This window comes from Gadus morhua, chromosome 9, assembly GCF_902167405.1.
Source record: "Gadus morhua chromosome 9, gadMor3.0, whole genome shotgun sequence".
NCBI lineage: Eukaryota > Metazoa > Chordata > Actinopteri > Gadiformes > Gadidae > Gadus > Gadus morhua.
Window position 1 is genome coordinate 11,310,867 of NC_044056.1, and position 22,554 is coordinate 11,333,420.

At 48.6% G+C, this 22,554-nt stretch overlaps 2 protein-coding genes across 9 annotated transcripts in view; both read right to left on the bottom strand.

Moving 5' to 3' along the window:
- kif21a (kinesin family member 21A) overlaps window positions 1-19,906 on the bottom strand; it is a 56,357-nt gene extending 36,451 nt beyond the window's left edge. For 3 of the 6 annotated variants that reach the window (XM_030365232.1, XM_030365234.1, XM_030365229.1), the window contains exon 1: window positions 19,413-19,901. In XM_030365232.1, coding sequence (XP_030221092.1) covers window positions 19,413-19,456 — 44 coding nt within the window. In that variant the 5' untranslated portion in view covers window positions 19,457-19,901. Of the gene's footprint in view, window positions 1-17,553; window positions 17,808-19,412 lie in introns of those variants that run through there. The other 3 variants (XM_030365230.1, XM_030365233.1, XM_030365235.1) reach the window with 3 other exon arrangements.
- Window positions 19,907-21,656: 1,750 nt separating this feature from the next.
- LOC115550332 (proton myo-inositol cotransporter) overlaps window positions 21,657-22,554 on the bottom strand; it is an 11,069-nt gene continuing 10,171 nt past the window's right edge. For all 3 annotated transcript variants that reach the window (XM_030365265.1, XM_030365264.1, XM_030365263.1), the window contains 2 exons: window positions 22,552-22,554; window positions 21,657-22,341 (listed from right to left, as the gene is read on the bottom strand). The exon at window positions 22,552-22,554 is cut by the window's right edge. The gene's annotated coding sequence lies outside the window, so the exon portion shown is untranslated. The remainder of the gene's footprint in view (window positions 22,342-22,551) is intronic.

The window sequence follows — 22,554 nt, forward strand, 5'->3', positions numbered from 1 at the left end:
TTTCCTTTTCTTTCTTGTCTTTTCTTTTTTATCCACACACTTCTCTGTATCTATTTGCAAGTATGTGTACTAGATATAGAGTATTTTTCTGTATATTATTTAACAAAATATGTCACACTTTTTTCTGTTAATCTGTATTTTTTCAATTTTTTTTTTATTATCATTAGTTAATAATATTAATATCATTATACCATGAATTAATATCATTAATACCATGAATAGCATCGTTAATACCATTATGAAATATGAAAAAATACCATTAATAACATGATTATAATTAGTTAATACCATTACTATGAATCAATACCAATAATACCATGAATAATACGATGAATGTCATTAGCTTATATCATTAATATCATAGGTTAACACCATAATGATCATATTTAATATGATTAGTACCATGAATATCATTCATTAACACCATTTATACCCACTATACGATAAATGAATGGCATGAATATCATTAGTAAATACGATTAATACTATGGATTAATATCATTAATAACATGAATATCATTCATTAATACCATGAACAGAGAGGGATCAGAGTATTCGTAACACACTTAATTAATTAATCAAATCCTTATGTTACAACTCAAAGTGACGGTGATGCGTCCTACTTGAGGAATTCAAAAGATACCGACTCTGGGAATGTGTGTGGTTCACCAAACCATCGTCACAACCCTTCAAATAAAGGGCTCGTGGTTGAATCCTGGTTCCCCGACAGCACTCCGATAATGCCAGGTTTGTGTTGAGAAATAGCGTCTAAACACAGAGCGCTTCTCTAGAGCGGACCCAAAGCACCGACACACAGACCCAGAGAGGAAAACCGGGGAACCGTGGGGGCGTTCCTGTTTGGGAACCATGGAAACCGTGGGCCTTCCTGTTTGGGAGACATGGGACTTTCTGTTTGGGAGACATGGGACTTCCTGTTTGGGAACCGTGGTTCCTGTTTGGGAACCATCAGTGTTCCTGTTTGGGAACCCATGGGCCTTCCTGTTTGGGAACCATGGAACTTCCTGTTTGGGAACCGTGGGGTCGGCATTCCCGTTTGGGAACGTTCTAGGTGAAGGGGAAACCCTCCATTCAACATGAATGATCCAAACTCAGAGAGAACCTGACCTAGTGAGTTTGAGGACTGAGTCCGGGCCGGTCCCATGACCACCTGACCCCCCCCAAGGCCCAATATCTTGGCTCATTGACCATGTAGGCGGGGCTTATCTGTTCTGCTTCTCCATTGGTGAACGCTCGTGTCTCTCTGCAGGCCTGATGTTCAGGCCTCTGAGCCAACTGAGACCGGCCCACGGATTACCAGGCCTGACGCCAACGCAGGGCTGTGTGTGTGTGTGTGTGTGTGTGTGTGTGTGTGTGTGTGTGTGTGTGTGTGTGTGTGTGTGTGTGTGTGTGTGTGTGTGTGTGTGTGTGTGTGTGTGTGTGTGTGTTTGTGCGTGTGTGTCAGAACACAGACTCGTAATTTCACATTCCAAGGGCCAACATTTCTGACCAAATCCCTTTGACACAAATTATACTTCATGGAATACTAACTTTAGAGCCTTTAGAGTCTGTCCGTCTCTCTCCGTCTGTCTCTCCGCCTGTATATCTGCATGCGTCTCTCTGCCTGTCTTCCCGTCTCTCAGCCTGCCTGCCTGTCTCTCTTACTGTCACTCTCTCTGCCTTGTTTGTCTGTCTCTCTGCCTGCCTGTCTGTCTGTCTCTCTGCCTGCCCGTCTGTCTACCTGCCTGTCTCTCTAGCTGTCTCTCTACCTCTGAGTACAGTGTTCAGAGGACTCAAGAGTCAGCGATGGAACAAGGCGTCCATTGTGTTTCTCTGTGACACTGGATCCCCCCGCCATCCCCGTCACCACGGCAACCGGCCGGAGAGGGCGGGCAGAGCGAAAGGTCACCCCACGTTCTGACACAGACAGGTTCTGACAGGTTCTGATCGGATCTGACAGGTTCTTCTGACGCCAACCGGTTCAGACAGGTTCTTCTGACACCACCCGGTTCTGATACATTGAGAGGTTCTAAAAACGAATACAGGAACTCCCCGTCAGTGTCTTTAATAAATGAGGTTGATTGCTATGGTCAAGGACATGTCGTCCATAAGGTGGAGGACCTGCTCTGTGGTCGCATCTGGCCTCCTTTGAACCCCAGTACTCCTGAGCGTGAGCATGTGTCCGTGTGTGTGGATATGTTTTGGTGTGTGTGTGTGTGTGTGTGTGTGTGTGTGTGTGTGTGTGTGTGTGTGTGTGTGTGTGTGTGTGTGTGTGTGTGTGTGTGTGTGTGTGTGTGTGTGTGTAAGCGTTATAAGCTTGTTTGCTCGGCGGTTAGGTAAACACCGCCGGCCCACTGACCTCCAAACCCTAAAAGATATCGAAGCTTATTCAACAACAGTAATGACTCATGACGGTCAGTATGCATAATGATGACCTCATTAATACGATCATTAAGTAGCGGCAACACGGCCGAGAACCTGATGCTTGGTGATGACTAACAGGGCAGCGAGTCCCAACAGATACGAGGGTGTGAGTCTGAGGGGTATCCAGATTCCTCCGTCCACACCTGTGAACCAGGCTGGCATGAGTCCCGGCCTTCGTGTGTGTGCGTGCGTGTTGGCGCGTGTGTGTGTGTTGGCGTGCGCGCGCGTGTGTGTGTGTTGGCGCGCGCGCGCGTGTGTGTGTGTGTGTGTGTGTGTGTGTGTGTGTGTGTCGGCGCGCGTGTCTGTGTGTGTCGGCACGCGGGTGTGTGTGTGTGACGTGCTGGCGAGTGTGTGTGTGTTGGCGTGTGTGTGTGCATTGGCATGTGTGTGTGTGTGTTGGCGTGTGTGTGTGTGAGTGTTTGCAGATCTGTGCACAAACACACAAAGACACAAAGACAATCGATGCAGCGCTCAGCCGGTGTCTCACAATAGGCGCTTCCTCAGAGGTACAGAACGTTGGAGTTGTAATAACCCCCCCTGTCCCCCCGTCCCCCCCTCACATGGACCCTTTTGTTTCAGGCTATTTCACATGCTAATGGTTTGTGTAATCCTGTCAGCTTTGACACACTTTCTACAAATCATCCCCGCCCTCTCTCCTCCCCTGCCAGCCGCCCCGGGGGTAAATGCTTCTCCAAATTGAAACTGGGGAAATTTCTTTACAATTACTACTACTAATTATATCTTTCTGCTCTGGGATCCAGCAGTCCTAATGTGTTATAGTTGAACCTCAGATCCAGCAGTCCTACTGTGCTACAGCAGAACCTCTGATCCAGCAGTCCTAATGTGTTATAGTTGAACCTCAGATCCAGCAGTCCTACTGTGCTACAGCAGAACCTCTGATCCAGCAGTCCTAATGTGTTATAGTTGAACCTCAGATCCGGCAGTCCTACTGTGCTACAGCAGAACCTCTGATCCAGCAGTCCTAATGTGTTATAGTTGAACCTCAGATCCAGCAGTCCTACTGTGCTACAGCAGAACCTCTAATCCAGCAGTCCTAGTGGGTTATAGTTTAACCTCTGACCCAGCAGTCCTTGTGTGTTATGGTTGAACCTCTGACCCCGCAGTCCTACTGTGCTACAGCAGAACCTCTGATCCAGCCGTCCTAGTGTGTTATAGTTGAACCTCTGACCCAGCAGTCCTAGTGGGTTATAGTTGAACCTCTGGCCCAGCAGTCCTACTGTGCTACAGCAGAACCTCTGACCCAGCAGTCCTACTGAAGAGATATTCTACTGAAGAGAAACTCATCCCCATGAGTGGATGAAGCTTGGAGAAGGTGGTTGTAATCAGTGTAATCAAATCAATCGCCACAGTAGCCAGTCGTGTTGATCTGAAACCAGTGCAGCCACATAGTTCACACAGCGACAAGTATGGGTTGTGTTGGTTTGAACAGACAATTACCTGCTTTAAGTCATTATGTTGTCATGTCACCTCCAGCTAAATCATTGATTGAAACAAATAAAGTGAAACACCCTGTGTGCACCAATATTTGAGGTTGTCTGTAATCAGAGATTAGGTTAATCTGATTTGAAAGACTATCTTCCAACATACTCGGCATGTAAGTAGGAAGTCCACACTTCTACTCCACACTTAAGGTCATATCATCTGCGTGTTTGAATAAAGTACCATATTCTATAGTAGAGGTTATCTTATGTCACTTTTTGTACTCTAACACCATAAGGAGCCTTTCTGTAGAGGATGGGTCAGACGTATTTTTAGGAGACTTCTCTATCGTACGCGTTTAGGTCTCCTCAAAAAAGGTGAAAGGTCAACAGGTCAGGGGTTAGAGGTCACGCCAGGTTCTCGTGGCCTGCTGCTACTGACACAAACCGGTCATGTGACCCGGCACAACACACACCTCCTGTTGCGTCCCTCTCAATAAGATGGCGGTGGTCATGGGGTCTCTTCTTCCAATGAGGCCAGGTAATGGGCGGGACTTCACATTATGTTATCGCATTTTTTGAGTGCTGATACGATACGTATTGGACTTAAATCCAGTAAATACTGTGTTTTTGTAAATTAAATGCAATACAATTTTAAGATCATTATTTTGCATCGTTTATTGTTGGGGTTCACGTTCTGTAGTCCCAGCTGTTAAATGAACAGAACATAAAATAGTGGATGCAGAGTGACTAGGTGAATACCCTGCAGTGCTCCCTGTAGGACACTACCAGTATTTATCTATCACTGAATAACTGACAAGATACTGAGAAGTATTGCGGAAGCAAAGAGTCCCGATTCTCACAAGAATCTATGTTTCCCTCCTCTCCCTTGTAACCTCCTTCTGCTGCTCCATGCTGAAAGCAAGATGGAGACCAGGGTATCCATGGATACCAGAGACAAACCAAGATGGAGGCCAGAGTATCCATGGATACCGGAGACAAACCAAGATGGAGGCCAGAGTATCCATGGATACCGGAGACAAACCAAGATGGAGGCCAGAGTATCCATGGATACCGGAGACAAACCAAGATGGAGACCCAGAGTATCCATGAATACCGGAGACAAACCAAGATGGAGACCCAGAGTATCCATGGATACCGCAGACCCCTCCAGTACGTGTCCACAGATACACCAGAGCTTCCACTCAACAGAGTGGATCGTAGTTTAGCCTCGTCATACTACAACGACCAGTGAGTCTCGCTTAATGACAGGATGACTCGGCAAAAAAACGGTTCCAGGAGCAAATGTCTTTGAATTCATCCTCTGTACCAAACATTAGAACAGATTCAGCAGAAATAAGCCTGATCCAGTGTCTAGCTCAGGAATCTAATGCCGGTTGCTACAAGCACATAGAAACAGATAGACTGCCATTCCTCTTTTGTTACTGTCCGACTGTGTGTGCCTTTCGTCGTTAATATCAGCTTGTGATAGTGGCTATCATCTGGGTGCCGGTCCATACCGTGTTTAAACACGTTGCACACATTGCAGAACAATGTTGTACCGAGACCACAGCCTCACTCAGCCTCCCACTGAATCACAGCCAACTCTCAGGTTTCAAAACCAGCCTTTGCCTGAAATGGTTTTCATCCGTCCTCTCCAGCGCCTCAGACAGTATAAATGTGTGCTGTACAGTGCCCTCAAGGGAGAGACATCTCATTTCAGAGTTTGAGCAACGGGAAATTCCTAAAATCCCATTTGTTCCCTTTGTTCCCAGAGCGCTCCGTTCCGCCTGAACCGCAGGGACATCAAGGTGCCCGCCTCACTACTCCCAATGAGAAGAGAGCACCGTCTGCACTGTGGAGACCAGGTTAGAGGGGGGGGCGTCAGGGGACTGGGAGGACTGGGTTATGTCATGAAGCAGGGGACACGCCCCGACCTGCCGCAACAACGTCCATATCAATCATTGAGAGAGAGGGAATTCTATTTGCAAGTACAATCAATGTTACACTCTTATATAATTACAATCTCGACGCTGCTGTAGAACAACAGAGGTAGAGAGACAGAGAGGACGATGCATAAAGAGGCGGAGAGAGAGAGAGCAATAGAGAGAGTATGTTATCTAGTAAGTGAGTGGTCTCTTCTCTGAGTGATGTGAAGATCGATCGTCATCCCCTCATTAAAAATGGAAGAAATAAGCGTTGAATCATCCTGCAACAGAACACCAAAAAAAGACCTGCAGAGAGGCGTGGCCTGGACCATAAATAGCTCGCATGATTGGCTGGGACCAGGATGGGAGGAGCCAGTGTGTTGAGCTTAATGCCATGCTGTCCGTTTGAGTTAAAGTGTAAAGGCTGACCACCTCTGTGGCTTTTGTGTGTGTGCGTGTGCGTGTGCGTTTGAATACAGTGGCGTGGCCGTAGCCATGGTGACGCGGGAGATCTCGCAGCAGACAATACACAGGCCTAGATGTACCCCGTGGATATACTACCCCGCCCCACCCCAACCAGGTCTCACACAACGTAGCACAACAGTCTCCCAGTGGGGATGAATACTCCCAGCAACAAAGGGATCATCAATCCCTGCAGTTTATTTTATGCTGTTTTGTACGCTTTGAAATATTTCAATGTGATCCATCACGTCATGTGTGTGTGTGCATCCCCTGACATTCATAATCCTCATTATTATGACTATAACTAGCGGCAGCCTCCAGTGTCCCTCGCTGTTAAACCTGCATGCAAACTTGCAGTTTATCCTCCCATCCTTCTGTGGAGGAGGAGGGGTTGCCACGGTAACCGCCATGGGCGGCGGCGGGGGGGTGGGGGGGGGAATTAAAGGCCTAATCCGATTCCAGCAGGATGTGACTGGGCACCAGAGAGCTGAAGATGTCAGACTGATGAGACGCAGACGCGACAGGACCTCCTAACCCCTCCTCAGAGACGTCACCGTGGCATCCACCTCACAGCCGCCCGGAAATCACAGGGAGATAATGTCCCTTAAAACTGCTTTTAAGAAACATTCTGCGTCACCCAACGTAATAATATCATATGAACCAATGTATTGGGTCTCAAAGGTCAATAAGGCTTGTACGTGTGGGTGACATGTGGCTCTGGAGGTAGAGCGGGTTGGCTTGTAATGGGAAGGTTGCTAGTTCGATTCCCGGTTCCTCCTAGCTGAGTGTCGAGGTGTCCTCGAGCAGGACACCTCAACCTCACTGCTCCGGACAAGCTGGCTGTCGCCTTGCATGGCTGCCACCGCCGTTGGTATGTGAATGTTTGAATGAATGGGTGAATTTTGGGCAGTATCTGAAAGCGCTTCGAGTGGCCATTGGTTAGAACAGTGTCCGTCTATAAATGCAGTCCGTTTGGCATTTACGTCACATCGCAATGACCGCCTCCATTTTGGGAGCAGAGGACTATTCGAATGTTCGTTATCGTGTTAGTATTAAGGGTTCTCTGGTCATTGTTTGGTGATAAATCATGATATGATTCGTCCTTGTGGGGAGACATTGTTGTGTTTGAAAATACCATACAGCCTCTCATGCGAGACCTGACCAGACAGAGGCTGGCCTAGGTCACGTCGTAGTCACGTTGAGTTAGGACTCTACTGCAACTCTCAGGAGTCCTATGGTGGAGAATCACCTACAAAACTCTCACGATGCATTGCAGGGTTAGAGTTTGGGTTCGCCCACTTCTGGATGCTTGAGAGGTGTGATTCCTACATAACTGTTAGCCAATAGCCGAGGGCTACTAACGCACAGGTAAGCTATCGTCAGCAGGGTTGCATAACACTGGGACCAGGAGTGTTACGTCATGTGTGTATTACTCTGAGAGATGTTTACCAAAGGCTTAGCGTTCAAAACATACTAAATACCAGTTATGTTAGCATACAGCTTCCCAAAGCGCTCAGTAAGACGATACAGCCCGTTCTCCAGCCGTACTGTTGACTGTTTGCCACATGGTTACACTTTAATCCTTTTATTTCCCAAGACTAAAGCCGGGGCCCTTGAGGCTGCTTTAAGTTGTGCAAGAGGAGCAGCGGCCGACAGATCAAACGCTCCGCTCTGAGACTGAGAATGATTAAAGATAAATAAAAACACAGGACTGTCTAGTGCCCAGGCAAGAACACTGGTTTATATCGATTTCTGCCAAGCGTTCGGTTGGATTCTGCTTTGCTTTCCTCGCTCACACGCTCTTTTTTTTTACAAAATGGATTTCACTGCCGTCTGATGAGCACCGACTTTTCAGCGGATCTCATGTGAGGAACAGTGTATAGTTAGAGAACAGATCCACGTCTAGTAACCTCTGCAGACCACAGGCCTGCGGAGTCCTCCATCACATCACACCCTAATGAAAGTCAGTGATCATGATCACAGTCCTATTTGTGTGTTTGCAGATTATTTTGTTGTAATTGTGCATCCAACATGATAATAAGTTAACTGCCTGAGTCCCACGTCCATTCAGCCGTTCGCTTGCAAAACATTGAAACTTTGCAAGTATTAGCATGTTAGCATGCTAATTGCCACAGTGCATTACCCTGCTAGCATGTCAACGGTGTGCTATGCGAAAAACGAAAGCTAAGCTAACAGATAGCATGTGTATCTCACACCGCATGCTATCAACACAACAGTTGCCCCAGCCAGCCAGCCACACGTGTTTCCCTCTGTAAATGCCCCCTCTAGCTCTGGTGTAATCTGTGTTCACCGGCCATGTCTGTTTACAGTAACTACAGTGACTACCGTAACTACAGTAACTACCGTTGTACGGTGAATCGTCCCACTCCTGGGAAGTGGAGGACTTAACGGAACCTTCTGGCCCCACTCGGTTCAATCCCCTCCAACGTAAACAGAAGCTGTTCTGACGGAGAGGCGCCCGCTGCACGGACCTCAGCACAGGTGGAGTCCAGCCCGTCGCTATGGAGACGGAGAAAACCAGTGGAAACCAACACCACCAGCACCCCCCCCCCCCCCCCTCCCCCAGACACACACACACGCACACACACACACACACACACCACCTACTTATATCCTTCCTGTTCAGAAGATTATCTTAATAAATAAATAAATGGCAGACGACAAACAAAACAAACATTTCCACCCAGAAACAAAACAGAACAAGCCAGATCAGCCAGTTCAGAGGAAAACATGTTATCATCGATATCAGCTTTAAAGAAATGTTTTCCCTACAGCGCCAAGGACGATGGAAACCAGAACTAAACCAGTACTGTGTTTCAGTGGATTGCCAGTTACACGTTCTACACACCAGAGGAAGAGGCTGCACACTTTGGGACATTCATACCAGCTGACCAGTGCTGGGTAAGGAGTGATCAGTGAGTCAAGGCGTCTATAAACTAAACCGCTGACCTACATTCAGTGTTTATCAATTCAAGAACCCCATCAATGCCTTTCAGATAAAATGGGAAGGAATTAAACATGCCCAATGGGCCAGGCTGGTCACATGGTCAACAGAGGGTTGTGCAAGGAGGAGATAGCTTGACCCGGCTTCTCATTATCCACAATGATGAATTTAAAGGTGACTGAGAGGGACTCAAACCAACAAACGTAGTGGTGAGACTTACGAGGCTTCACATGACATCTTTAAACATGAATTCAATTCAAATTGTATTTACCCAACGCAATTCACACAAACGCACGCAGTTCAGCTAGATGACAGACAGGCAGGCTGACAGCCTTCAGATCAACAGCTTTACTGCTTCCTGGGAGGTCAAAGGTCGTGGAGCCAAGCTCACCGCTCACGGGCCATGGGGGAGGGGGGGGGGGTTCAAAAACAGGTTGTGCTGAGTGTGTGTGAGTGGTGTGTGTGTGTTACTCATGTCACACTAGTAGCTGTCATCTCAACAACACGTGTCTATAACTAGTTGGTTGAAATACAGCAGGTAAACAATACGGCATCCACACACACACACACACTGTGCTATTCGGCTAATTTCAGCAACTCCGCCGCAGTAATGACAGGCTAACATGGTAACGATGCTGGGGTGAGTCTCATTTTCTGGGGCTCCATCTTGGTTCTAAACGCTAGCTGGCTCAGTGCCACACCTCAGCTAATGTTAAGAACCAAGATGGCGGCTGGTTGAATAAAGCTCTTGGATCCTAAACATAGATAAAGGAAGGATATGCCACACCACATCCTCACAGCCTCACACCTCAACACTTCATGGCACGCGTCAGCTGCACACACGCACAGCTGGGCAATGCTATCTGCTATCCTTCAATCTTTACATCCACATTTACATTCAGGGCATTCAGCAGACGCTATTATCCAAATCGACTTACAATAAGTACATTTGTCAGAAGAAAGAGGAACACACTGTTCCTCTTTTAATGTTCAAGGACGTACAACATACACTCGGTGCATAAGAGGGGCGTGGGGTAGTGGGGGGGAGGCTATGCAGTCCATATTCTGTTGACTAGTGATCCATTTAGGAGATGCTTCACCCAGAGGCATGAAGAGAATGAAGTCATTGAGGAGCAGGTAGGGGTAGGGGAGGACATCTTGCTCAGGGACGTATGCAGGTGGGCGGTGGACTTTGGGTATTGAACCCAGAACCTAAACCCCCTATTACCCTGCACCAACCCTCCCCCCGTTGGTGTTAAGCCATTATTTTAGTCCTTAAGTAGAGTAGAACGCAGGGGTCAGGTTATCGTCCTCAGGACTCTAACCCAGGACCTTTAGGCTCCGAGTCAAACCCCCCCCCCCCCCCCCCCCCCCCCCCCCCCCCCACATCAGGTCTGGGCTGCAGGTCCACTGGACCGAGGGCAGTTGACACGGGGAGCCTTGCTGTGTCAACTCTGGGCCCCTGGGCCCCCCCGGGCCCCCCAGAGCCCACGGCCCAGAGAGACAAAGGCCAGCCCGCAGCTGAGTTTAGTTAAGTGTGTGTAGTTTAGTTTGTGCATGTATGTGTAGTTGAGTGTGTGCATGTGTGTGTGTGTATGTGCTTGCATGCAGGTATACCCATTTGCACGAATAGCCACCGGCACAACATGAACCCAGGGCCAATGAGAACACACACACACACACACACACACACACACACACACACACACACACACACACACACACACACACACACACACACACACACACACACACACACACACACACACACACCTGGAGGTGTCAGGCCGCGTGTCTGGCGTGGTTTTATTTAACCCGGGGGGCTGCGGAGCCAGTGGGCCGCTGCCGGTGTCCGTGTCCAGCGCCAGGGGTCTGCTTACCGCCCGCCAGGGCCCCGTGACACACGCTAAGTTAGGGGTCTCCTCTGGGGGGGGGGGCTATTAGGAGCCCTGCTGTCTATTTGCGGACGTCTGCGGTCTATAACGGATACGGCCGCTGGAGGGGAGGCGGGGGGGGGGGGGCGGAGCGGTCCGCCGGGGGTATTTGTGGTGCTGGGGGAGCAGCTCCCACGGGGACACGGAGGAGGAGGGGGGGGGAGCAGGGAGGGGTTCAACTGGGCGGGGGGGGTTGACGTCCAGTAACACCAGTATCCTGAGTCGACAGGCCGACGTGTGTGGAGCAGTTAGAGAGAGAAAGAGATATAGGGAGAGAGGGAGATACAGGTAGAGAGACAATGAGACATAGGGAGAGAGGGAGATACAGGTAGAGACAATGAGATATAGGGAGAGAGAGGGAGATACAGATAGAGACAATGAGATATAGGGAGAGAGGGAGATACAGGTAGAGACAATGAGATATAGGGAGAGAGGGAGATACAGGTAGAGACAATGAGATATAGGGAGAGAGGGAGATACAGGTAGAGAGACAATGAGATATAGAGAGAGAGAGATACAGGTCGAGAGACAATGAGATATAGGGAGAGAGGGAGATACAGGTAGAGAGACAATGAGATATAGAGAGAGAGGGAGATACAGGTAGAGAGACAATGAGATATAGAGAGAGAGGGAGATACAGGTAGAGACAATGAGATATAGGGAGAGAGGGAGATACAGGTAGAGACAATGAGATATAGGGAGAGAGGGAGATACAGGTAGAGACAATGAGATATAGGGAGAGAGGGAGATACAGGTAGAGACAATGAGATATAGGGAGAGAGGGAGATGCAGGTAGAGAGACAATGAGATATAGGGAGAGAGGGAGATACAGGTAGAGACAATGAGATATAGGGAGAGAGGGAGATACAGGTAGAGACAATGAGATACAGGGAGAGAGAGAGATACAGGTAGAGACAATGAGATATAGGGAGAGAGGGAGATACAGGTAGAGACAATGAGATATAGGGAGAGAGGGAGATACAGGTAGAGACAATGAGATATAGGGAGAGAGGGAGATACAGGTAGAGACAATGAGATATAGGGAGAGAGGGAGATGCAGGTAGAGAGACAATGAGATATTGGGAGAGAGGGAGATACAGGTAGAGACAATGAGATATAGGGAGAGAGGGAGATACAGAGAGAGAATGTGAGATATAGGGAGAGAGGGAGATACAGGTAGAGACAATGAGATATAGGGAGAGAGGGAGATGCAGGTAGAGAGACAATGAGATATAGGGAGAGAGGGAGATACAGGTAGAGACAATGAGATATAGGGAGAGAGGGAGATACAGGTAGAGACAATGAGATACAGGGAGAGAGAGAGATACAGGTAGAGACAATGAGATATAGGGAGAGAGGGAGATACAGGTAGAGACAATGAGATATAGGGAGAGAGGGAGATACAGGTAGAGACAATGAGATATAGGGAGAGAGGGAGATACAGGTAGAGACAATGAGATATAGGGAGAGAGGGAGATGCAGGTAGAGAGACAATGAGATATTGGGAGAGAGGGAGATACAGGTAGAGACAATGAGATATAGGGAGAGAGGGAGATACAGGTAGAGACAATGAGATACAGGGAGAGAGAGAGATACAGGTAGAGACAATGAGATATAGGGAGAGAGGGAGATACAGGTAGAGAGACAATGAGATATAGGGAGAGAGAGAGATACAGGTAGAGACAATGAGATATAGGGAGAGAGAGAGAGATACAGGTAGAGACAATGAGATATAGGGAGAGAGAGAGAGATACAGGTAGAGAGACAATGAGATATAGGGAGAGAGGGAGATACAGGTAGAGAGACAATGAGATATAGGGAGAGATGGAGATACAGGTAGAGACAATGAGATATAGGGAGAGAGAGAGATACAGGTAGAGAGACAATGAGATATAGGGAGAGAGAGGGAGATACAGATAGAGACAATGAGATATAGAAAGAGAGGGAGATACAGGTAGAGACAATGAGATATAGGGAGATACAGGTAGAGACAATGAGATATAGGGAGAGAGGGAGATACAGGTAGAGACAATGAGATATAGGGAGAGAGGGAGATACAGGTAGAGAGACAATGAAATATAGGGAGAGAGGGAGATACAGGTAGAAAGACAATGAGATAAAGGGAGAGAGGGAGATACAGGTAGAGAGACAATGAGATATAGGGAGAGAGGGAGATACAGTTAGAGAGACAATGAGATGTAGGAAAGAGGGAGATACAGGTAGAGAGACAATGAGATGTAGGAAAGAGGGAGATCCAGGTAATAATAATCATAATAATAAATGAAATTTATATAGCGCTTAATATGGTACTCTAAGACGCTTTACATATTGCCTTATCAAAAATATGTAAGACAGACTAGACTAGGTAGAGAGACAATGAGATGTAGGAAAGAGGGAGATACAGGTAGAGAGCCAATGAGATATAGGGAGAGAGGGAGATACAGGTAGAAAGAGAATGAGATATAGGGAGAGAGGGAGATACAGGTAGAGAGACGTAGGGAGAGAGGAGAGATGTAGCTGAAGAGAAATCTAGAGAAGAGGGAGATATAGCTGAAGAGAGATGGAGTTCGATATAGATGCAGAAAGCGAGAGAATTAGAGACATAGCGGGAGAGAATGGAGGGATGGAGAGATAAATAGATGTGGAAATGGAGAGATAGGTCCAACAATATAGTAAGAGAGAGACAGAGCGAGCCATCTCGATATAGAGAGCTATACAGAGAGAGAAAGATATCTAAAGAGAGGACAGAGACAGACAGACAGACAGACAGACAGACAGACAGACAGACAGACAGACAGACAGACAGACAGACAGACAGACAGACAGACAGACAGACAGACAGACAGACAGACAGAGACAGAGAGAGAGAGAACAAGTCGCAGCACAGAAAAACAAAGAGAAGCGGTAAACAGCCTAATTAGTAATTAGAGGGGCGTAGTGCACACACACGTTAGCATGCGTGTGTCTCTCCTTCCACGCAGGCTGCCACGCCTGGCGGAGTGTGTGTGTGATGCTGATGCGTCGCTGCAGAAGCGTGGGGGGGAGGAATGTGCTGAGTCCTGCTTGCGTCGGAGGTTACGGCGTAACTACGGCCCTCGGGCGCTCTGCGGTCGACTGGAGGCTATTTACAGGCTGAGGGTTAACGTGTGGGCAGAGAGAGAGAGAGAGAGAGAGAGAGAGAGAGAGAGAGAGAGAGAGAGAGAGAGAGAGAGAGAGAGAGAGAGAGAGAGAGAGAGAGAGAGAGAGAGAGAGAGAGAGAGAGAGAGAGAGAGAGAGAGAGAGAGAGAGAGAGAGAGAGAGAGAGAACACTGTCCCCATACAGAGTGGGGGGGGGTGGGCGTGGGACAGGAGGTCCGGTGGTCTGGACCTCACTGGCTCCATTGTATGACTTTCCAGCGGGGAAAAGTCAACATTTTCGCCCCCATGGGGGGCGCTGGACCCTGAGGTCAGGGAATGACTCATGTTGTGTTTATGGATGTGTCCTGTATCATCATCTGGTGCTCTGTACCGGTTTCACTTCCTCTTGAGTACCATCTCTTCTCAAATCAAAAGGAGAGATACCGGTACACTAAGAATGGCGGCGGGATAACTAGCGGTTTAGGGGATTGACCTGAAGCTGAGAGTTACCGGGTTCGATTCTCTAATTTCTGTCTACCTGAAGGCCTCCTACTGTCTAACCCCTAACTGCTCTGTAATGACCTCTCTGTACTGTCTAACCCCTACCTGCTTCTTAATGAACTATATCTGTACTGTCTAACCCGACCTGCTTCTAAAAAAAGACAACAAACAGATAAATCCCTGTTAGTCTCTAAATAGTAAGTAGCCACCGGTAACGGGGTTTGTATTTAAAGGCTAGCATGCCGAGCTAGCTGAGGCGCCGTAGCGCTATGAACCCGAGTCCATTCAGAGTCATGATGTAGCCATCATGGAATCAAGACGCTCACTTTGAGGGGACCCAGGGGTGGCTGTGTATTTATAGACCTCTGGGTAGCACTCTGAAACCACCCGCAGGGAGCCAAGGTTAGACAGAATGATGGACCCTCTGCTCCTCTGATCTACAGTGTCTACAATGCCCACTACACACCTGTGGTGTGTACAGTGTTGACTACAGCATTGTTTAAGATGCTCTGGTACATTCTCATGTAGGAGTGCACCTCCTTGTGTTAATTTTCTAGACAATAAACCGATTGTTTTTCTGAACTTTAAATGACATCAAACGGATATCAGATGTTGTTTCAGCGTAAACACTGAAACTCCCCGGAGTTGTCCTCAGGTGAACAGTACACATTCATACGAGTCAGAGTGTGAAGTTGAGAGATAAAGTCTCTAAATGCAAAATTACAATTCAAAAGAGCGGCAGACGCAGCAATAAACAGACGAGAACAAGTTTAGAAATAATCAGACAAAGACGAACAGAGCAAGCGGACCTTACACTGGCAGTCAATAACACACACACACACACACACACACACACACACACACACACACACACACACACACACACACACACACACACACACACACACACACACACACACACACACACACACACACACACACACAGAGTGAGTATGTGAGAGACTATCGACAAAGGATATCGACTCTATAGGTAGACAGCCTAGTGAGTGTGTCCCAGGAGGTCTCTCCCCCCTCCCTCCCTCCCTCTCCATCCCTCCACCCTCTCCCACGCGAAGCGCTGGAGGACCCTACAGGGTTCAGCTCCCGCTCGACCTCTGGTGAGGAAACACAACAGCACACCTCTTTGTGTTTCCTTTGTGTTTGGAAACAGACCCATTCTGCTCTTCAGCCTCAACATACAGTCTGCATCCTCACTTCGCTCCAACATTTCCCATGGTCGACGATGGCGCCAAGCCATCCAGAATCAGTGTTTCCATCCCATATGCAGAGACGGTCCGATAGCAAATTTTTTCCTTCCCAATACCGATTCCAGAATTTGAGTATCAGCCGATACCAAGTATATCGATATAGCATCTAGCAACTGTAACTGCTGACAGCACTTGTTCTTATTGAAGGGTTCATTTGCGATGACAGCGATGTTTAGTAAATGAGCAAGTCATGTGATGGTATCAGATCAGAGCATAGACCCATAGACTTTCATCTCTACCCCATACGCCCTTTCAAGGTTCGACCGACACAAAGGGCGACTGTATCTGCTGCAGTAAACAGCGGAACCAATTATCAGACAGGCTTAGACGTGCCTCTCCAACCAGGAGATGGGAATGGTTTTAGGATTAAAGGTGATGAGTGATCCACGCGAGGTGGACAGCGGCGTGGCTCGGTTCCCAGCGAGGCCGTTGCCCGGGATCTTCTGCTACCTGAGTCCCGACGCCGGCTGGTGATTAAGTCGTTAAGTCGTCCAGTAATCCAGAGAGTCGGCGCGCTTTAAGGGGAGAGCTGCCCGCCTCCGTCAGCTCATCTTCCTCCATTAATCCCTGCTGGTTTCCATGGTTTCAGGGCTCCACCTCCGCCGGCCCTCAGAGTCGGAGCCGCGCAGCAAACGGTAAACCGAGCTGGATAGAGTCTCCGTTTAATTACCCCGAGTGTAGTCCTCAGACTACTACTACTACTACTACTACTACTACTACTACTACTACTACTACTACTACTACCAGCACTGCTATTACTTTTACTACTACTACTACAACCAACACTACCACTCCTACATTACTACCACTACTACTACTACTACAACTACTACAACTACTTCATTACTACTACTATATCACTACAACCACTATCACTCCTACTACTACCAGTGTTATTACTTTCACTACCGCTACCACCGATATTACATTACTACCATTGCTATTACTACTACCACCACCACTACATTACTCCCACCACCACCCCCATCCCCAATGGGTTTGGCCACCCGTATGCGCCCAGGTTATTCTCAAGGTGTTAGCCGGCTGCCCCAGCAAAACCCAACACATCCCTGTTGGTTGTGTGAGTAGGCAGGCTGTAGTTGAATCCTTCCAAAAAGGTGGGTGCAGGTGTTGGTCACTCAGGGCCGTGCGGTAGCATCCCAAGGTGCTAGCGCAAGGTTCACACAGGCCTACACGTCCTTGAGCATGACCTTTAAGGAGTGATCCCTCGCCCCTCCCGTTCCTCTCGTCCAGCGGTCGCCCGTCAACACAGGGCGGCAGGTATCCGCATGCGGCTCAGGAGGTAGAGCGGGTTGGCTGGTAACCAGGAGGTTGCTAGTTCAAACCCCGGCTCCTCCTAGCGGAGTATCGAGGTTTCCCTGAGCGAGACACCTCACCCTAACTGCTCCTGACGAGCTGGCTGTCGCCCTGTGTGCATGAACGGGTGAATGTGAGGCAATATTGTAAAGCGCTTTGAGAGGCCACTGGTTAGAAAAGCGCTGTTTGCAGTCTGTTTACCATTCACAGAGTGTAGCACCTCACTAGCGCGCGGCGCGGCGTTAGCTCTGTAGTCTCTGAGCCGTCGGCCTCAGCAGGAGCTGGTTCAGCGGGTCCCTCCGTAACTCCGTAACAGCATTTCCCCCGGGGCGGACCTGCCACTCAGGACCTGTGACGCGCCGTGTGAGTAAGCACGCTGACTTCAGTACGAGACGAGCTGCAATCAGGAATGTCCGGTCTGTTGTTCACCTTAAGGAGTGAGTTACAGCGCCGGCCTTGTTTACATTCTGACAGAGCTGGAGAGAATCAGGTCAGAGGAAGAGTGGGAGGCGTGCGAAAAGAACACGAGAACTGACCAATCCCTGATGGAGGGTGTGTGTGGCCCCATTTTATGAACACAGCACATTCATCCTGTCCTTCATTCATACTCTTCTTCATTAGGACGCCGTGTACACTGGCTGGCAGACTGACGGACTAAAAGGCCTGAGTGTGGCCTTCCAAAATCCCAAACCATTACTTAATGACCTGTCTCTGTACTGTCTAACCCCTACCTGCTCCTTAATGACCTGACTCTAGTCTGTACTGTCTAACCCCTACGTGGTGAGTGTCCTCCCAGCCCACTCAACACACAGTGTCTAAAGACATGTCAAATGTCAAACACGCCTGCTTCACACACAGAAGCACCTGACAGACAGATCACCTGACCTCTGTTCAAACAGAGGAAGCAGAGTCCCCTCTGCCACGACCCCCACCTATGTACACAAACCCACGCGTGTGTTTTGTATTAACTCTCTGTTCACTGTGTGTGTGTGTGTGTGTGTGTGTGTGTGTGTGTGTGTGTGTGTGTGTGTGTGTGTGTGTGTGTGTGTGTGTGTGTGTGTGTGGCAGTGCCAGGTGCTTGGTGGTCCAACATGCGTAACACAGTGCTAATGGGTGGATGTAGGATCCAGCATACAGTTCAACATTTGTGCACATCCATAAACAGACATGTACGGTGTATCCATCCATCCATCCCTGTTATGTGTTGCTGATTCACTATGGTCGGCTGTAACAGGCCATCCAGGCTACGCAGCAGCTGAATAAAGTCTCCTTCTCTCTCGATGTGTACCAGACAGCGCCGGGCTATCAGCGCGGAGAGACAAAGAGCCAGCCGGTTCAGTGCGCCCTGCCCGCCCCCTGCCCGTCAACACAAGCCCCTCTCTCATCGACCGCCAGTCACTCAGCAGTCGTCTTTGACGGGATGCCCAGAGGACTAACCCCGGAGCCGTGGCCCGGCTCCAGACTCAGAACACAAGGTGGATTTATATTGCCTCTCCCCCTCTCCCTGCCTCCAAAAGTCCACGGCTCACTCCCTTCCCCATCTCTCTCCTTCTTTCTCTGGTCGATTAACACTTCCAGAGATGATCTCATCCATCAGGCGATGCAGAACATGCAGCCTGCACACATAAGCAGCGATATAAACGGATCACACCGTCCCTCTGCCTTGCGGTCTTGTTATACCACCCTACACGGCCTCATAAAAACAGTCACCGGTATGAAGTAATGGAGGAATATGAGTACACTACACAGGTGTCTGGCTATAGCGGTATCATTGAGCTAGACACCGCGGACAGGACGATAAAGGCGATATTGCAGCCCCTCAAGGGTTGGTATCCAGCGGTATCCGAGGGCCCGGATGCGATGGAGGCCAGCCGCTGACAGGTGCTGCCGCACCGGGCAGCACTCAGCAGCCCCCAGTACCACCCACCAGCCCCTGGCACCACCCAGTAGTACCCACCAGCCCCCAGCACCACCCAGAACAGGAGCTCTCACCAGCACCGGGCACCACCCTCGGCCTGCAAGGTGAAGATCCACACGTTGAGTGGGTTGGGTTCGCTTACCTCAGTGCCACGCGAACCGAGCTCTCGTCCTGTCCCGAACTCATGCTGCCTCACCGCTCCCACGCGTCCGTGCAACAGTTGGAAAGAAAAAAGATCGATCCGTATCGATTGGGTCTCATCGGATCCACCCGGAGAAAGAAAAAACAAGTGCGCACTCTCTCCCAGCAGAATGTGTGTGTGCGTGTGTGTGTGTGTGTGTGTGCTGCGTGCGACGAATGGAGCGGTCCGCGTCCACCTCGACTACGACTCAACAAAACAACCCGCCTCACTGCTAACTCTGTGTTACACGCGCAATAGAGACAATGTGCGCGGCCGTCAGCCTGGCGGGCCTACCGGGCGTGCATATCCCGGTTACCGGGCACCCGCGTGCAGCGTGCAGTGTGCAGTGTGCGGTGTGCAGTGCTCCGGGCTCCCGCTGCGAAGCATGCATGCAGGGAGAGGAGACCGAACTGTGCTGTGTGAAGGGGGGAGCTCTCCGGTCGCACGCCGTCCGCTAAACTACGGAGGATTGATCCGCAATGCGTCACCAAGCCACGCCCTCTTCCACAAAGCCACGCCCTCTACCGTCACACCCTCTACTCAGGGTTCGGTCTGTGACGTCATAGGGACCAGGGAATAAAGATAACGGGTTCCACCGTCCAGGGGTCTGAATGGATCCGTCCACCGCTGTCGTGGTAGGAGGAGGAACAACTGCAATGTTGCGTTTGGTGCAAAATATTGATTTATTTTATTTTTTGATATATTTGTAAAAGTCCATTGTCGAATAATGGTTTCAGCAAGTGACAAATACTAGGCTACATAAACACAGTTAAGATTGTGAACAGCAAAGACATTATCAAACCCATTTTTTTCTTATAATTTTCACTGTTTTGGTGCACAGATGTTTTTTGCAGTAAATACGTCCCATCATCCACTAGTGTCCATTACCTCTACATCTCAGGATGAGTTGTAAAGTTCACCTGTTTGTAGGTCGATCATTCCCTCCCACAAAAGAGCAGGGTCTGCCAATGGCCACGTAGGAGCTCTTTATATTGTTAGTGATGTTATGAATGTATTCATAAGGCGATTTGATGATTCCCACTTTGTACAGATAAGATATTTCTGAGTGGGATGACAGCCACCTTAACCCAACCAGGTCCAACCCATGGACCTATTAAAGAAGGTCCAACCAGCAGCCACACGATGAGTCTTCGTCAAAATAAACACGAGTATCTGTACTTTCATGTTTATTTTAGAGACGACAAGTTAAAGCCATTTCGTGCTAATTGTTTGAATTAGTGTCCAATCTAATACCCTACACAATAATCTAATGATTAAATTATGCCATGCCCCATCAAATGCCATTGATCCACTTATGATGTATGCATAGGCTTTATTATTTATTATATTATTAATAATTATTCTAACATATTCTAGTGAGGTCCCCCCTTCACTGTAAAGCGTATTTGAGAAAAGCGCTATATAAATTCAATCCATTGCTACATATTCTATTCTAATTGGCAGAAATATGCATATTTTCTCCCTCTTTTTCCTGCAGTTGCCCACCTGTAAGTACACAAACCACAGGACAGAAAATGATCCAGGATTGTCCTTTATTCTGTATTCCATGTGCAGTATGAGTTTATGTTCACAGGTTTGATGTGTGAGTGTGTGTGTGTGTGTTCCACATGTCCAATACTTAATAATTAATACTTAATGAGAAACACACATTCATGGACCCTTATGGCACACACACACACACACACACCCTAACTAAACTCATGAACCCAGTACATTGAGTCCAGGACCCCAGCCTACAGCTCTGCAGGGTGTCGCTGCTGAAGCCCCCAGTGGAAGTCAGTTCGGCCTACCACCGCCTCATGTGATCAGGGAGTATAAATAAATACGACGAAGGCAGTGGAGCCGGGAGCGGAAGATCACTTACAGACCGTCGTAAAGATGACAAGTATCAGAAAGCCAGAGGGACGACTGGATACATCGACCCAGGAGCAGAGTGGGATAGCAGCTTACCAGCGTCCTGGACCGTACCCACGGCTGATGTGCCTACCAGTGGACCGTACCAACTGGTAGGCTGATGTGCCTACCAGTGGACTGTACCAACTGGTATGCTGGTGGTTTCACCAGTGGACTGTACCAACTGGTAGGCTGGTGGATTCACCAGTCTGCCAGTGGAACTTACCGACTGGTAGGCTGTTGGATCCACTCTACATGCTCCATCAATCTTGTTAAAGGTGCTGCTGGGAGTTGTAGTTTTGGATCATCATTTTTATTTGGAAGAATAAGTTACAATATCTGGATAATGATATCATAATCATATGAAAAGTTGTGCCATTGATCCAACATTGGAACCAAAACCAGGCAGTGAGAATATCCCCCTACACCAAGATACCATACAGAATTAGTAAGCATTATAAGTTATTTCAAGTACTTCTATAATTATTAATTGTAAGTTAACATACGAACAATGACAGTGATAAAACAAACGACAGTTCAAGAGGAGTATAAATATAAATACAAGGCCACCATAAGTGTTAAAGTGCAAAGACATTGTCCTTGTTCAAGAACCAAGTTCAGGTTCCCTCTGGAGCAGAGAGAGTCTCCGGCCCCTCCGGTCTTCTGGTGGCCGAGCGCTGAACCCAGAACCCAGGACATGCTGAGACCTGTGGAGGCCATGTGTGGGTCGAGGGAGGTTCAGACCTTCTGGTCCCACTCAGAAGCTCAGGCGCTCTTTGTCCCTCAAGATGCACACGGCAAATATTGGCCGTACCATCAAACAGGACAGAACCAGTTCTGTCAGGAGAAGAAAAGTGATGAAAGAAGAAGTACACCTGCACTATTCAGCCGATGAAGAGACCTGGTGTAGACCTCCTCAGAGAAGGTCCTGGGAGGGGGGGGGGGTCTTCTGCAGCTGAGCATCACCCTATCGGAGCTGTGGAAGCAGAACAAGGTAAGGGAGTTTTTTATTGCCCTCTGGGGGGGGGGGGGGGGGGTCAGAAATACACAGTCTTTGAAGACCTTTGAGACAGTACCGGTGATTAAGGGCTATACAAATAAAAGTGAATTGAACAAGGAGCTCTTGAATGGCTTTCCCCTGGTAGTATTATGGGCTGGAGGACCCCCCCTCCGAGAAGAGACTTACGGT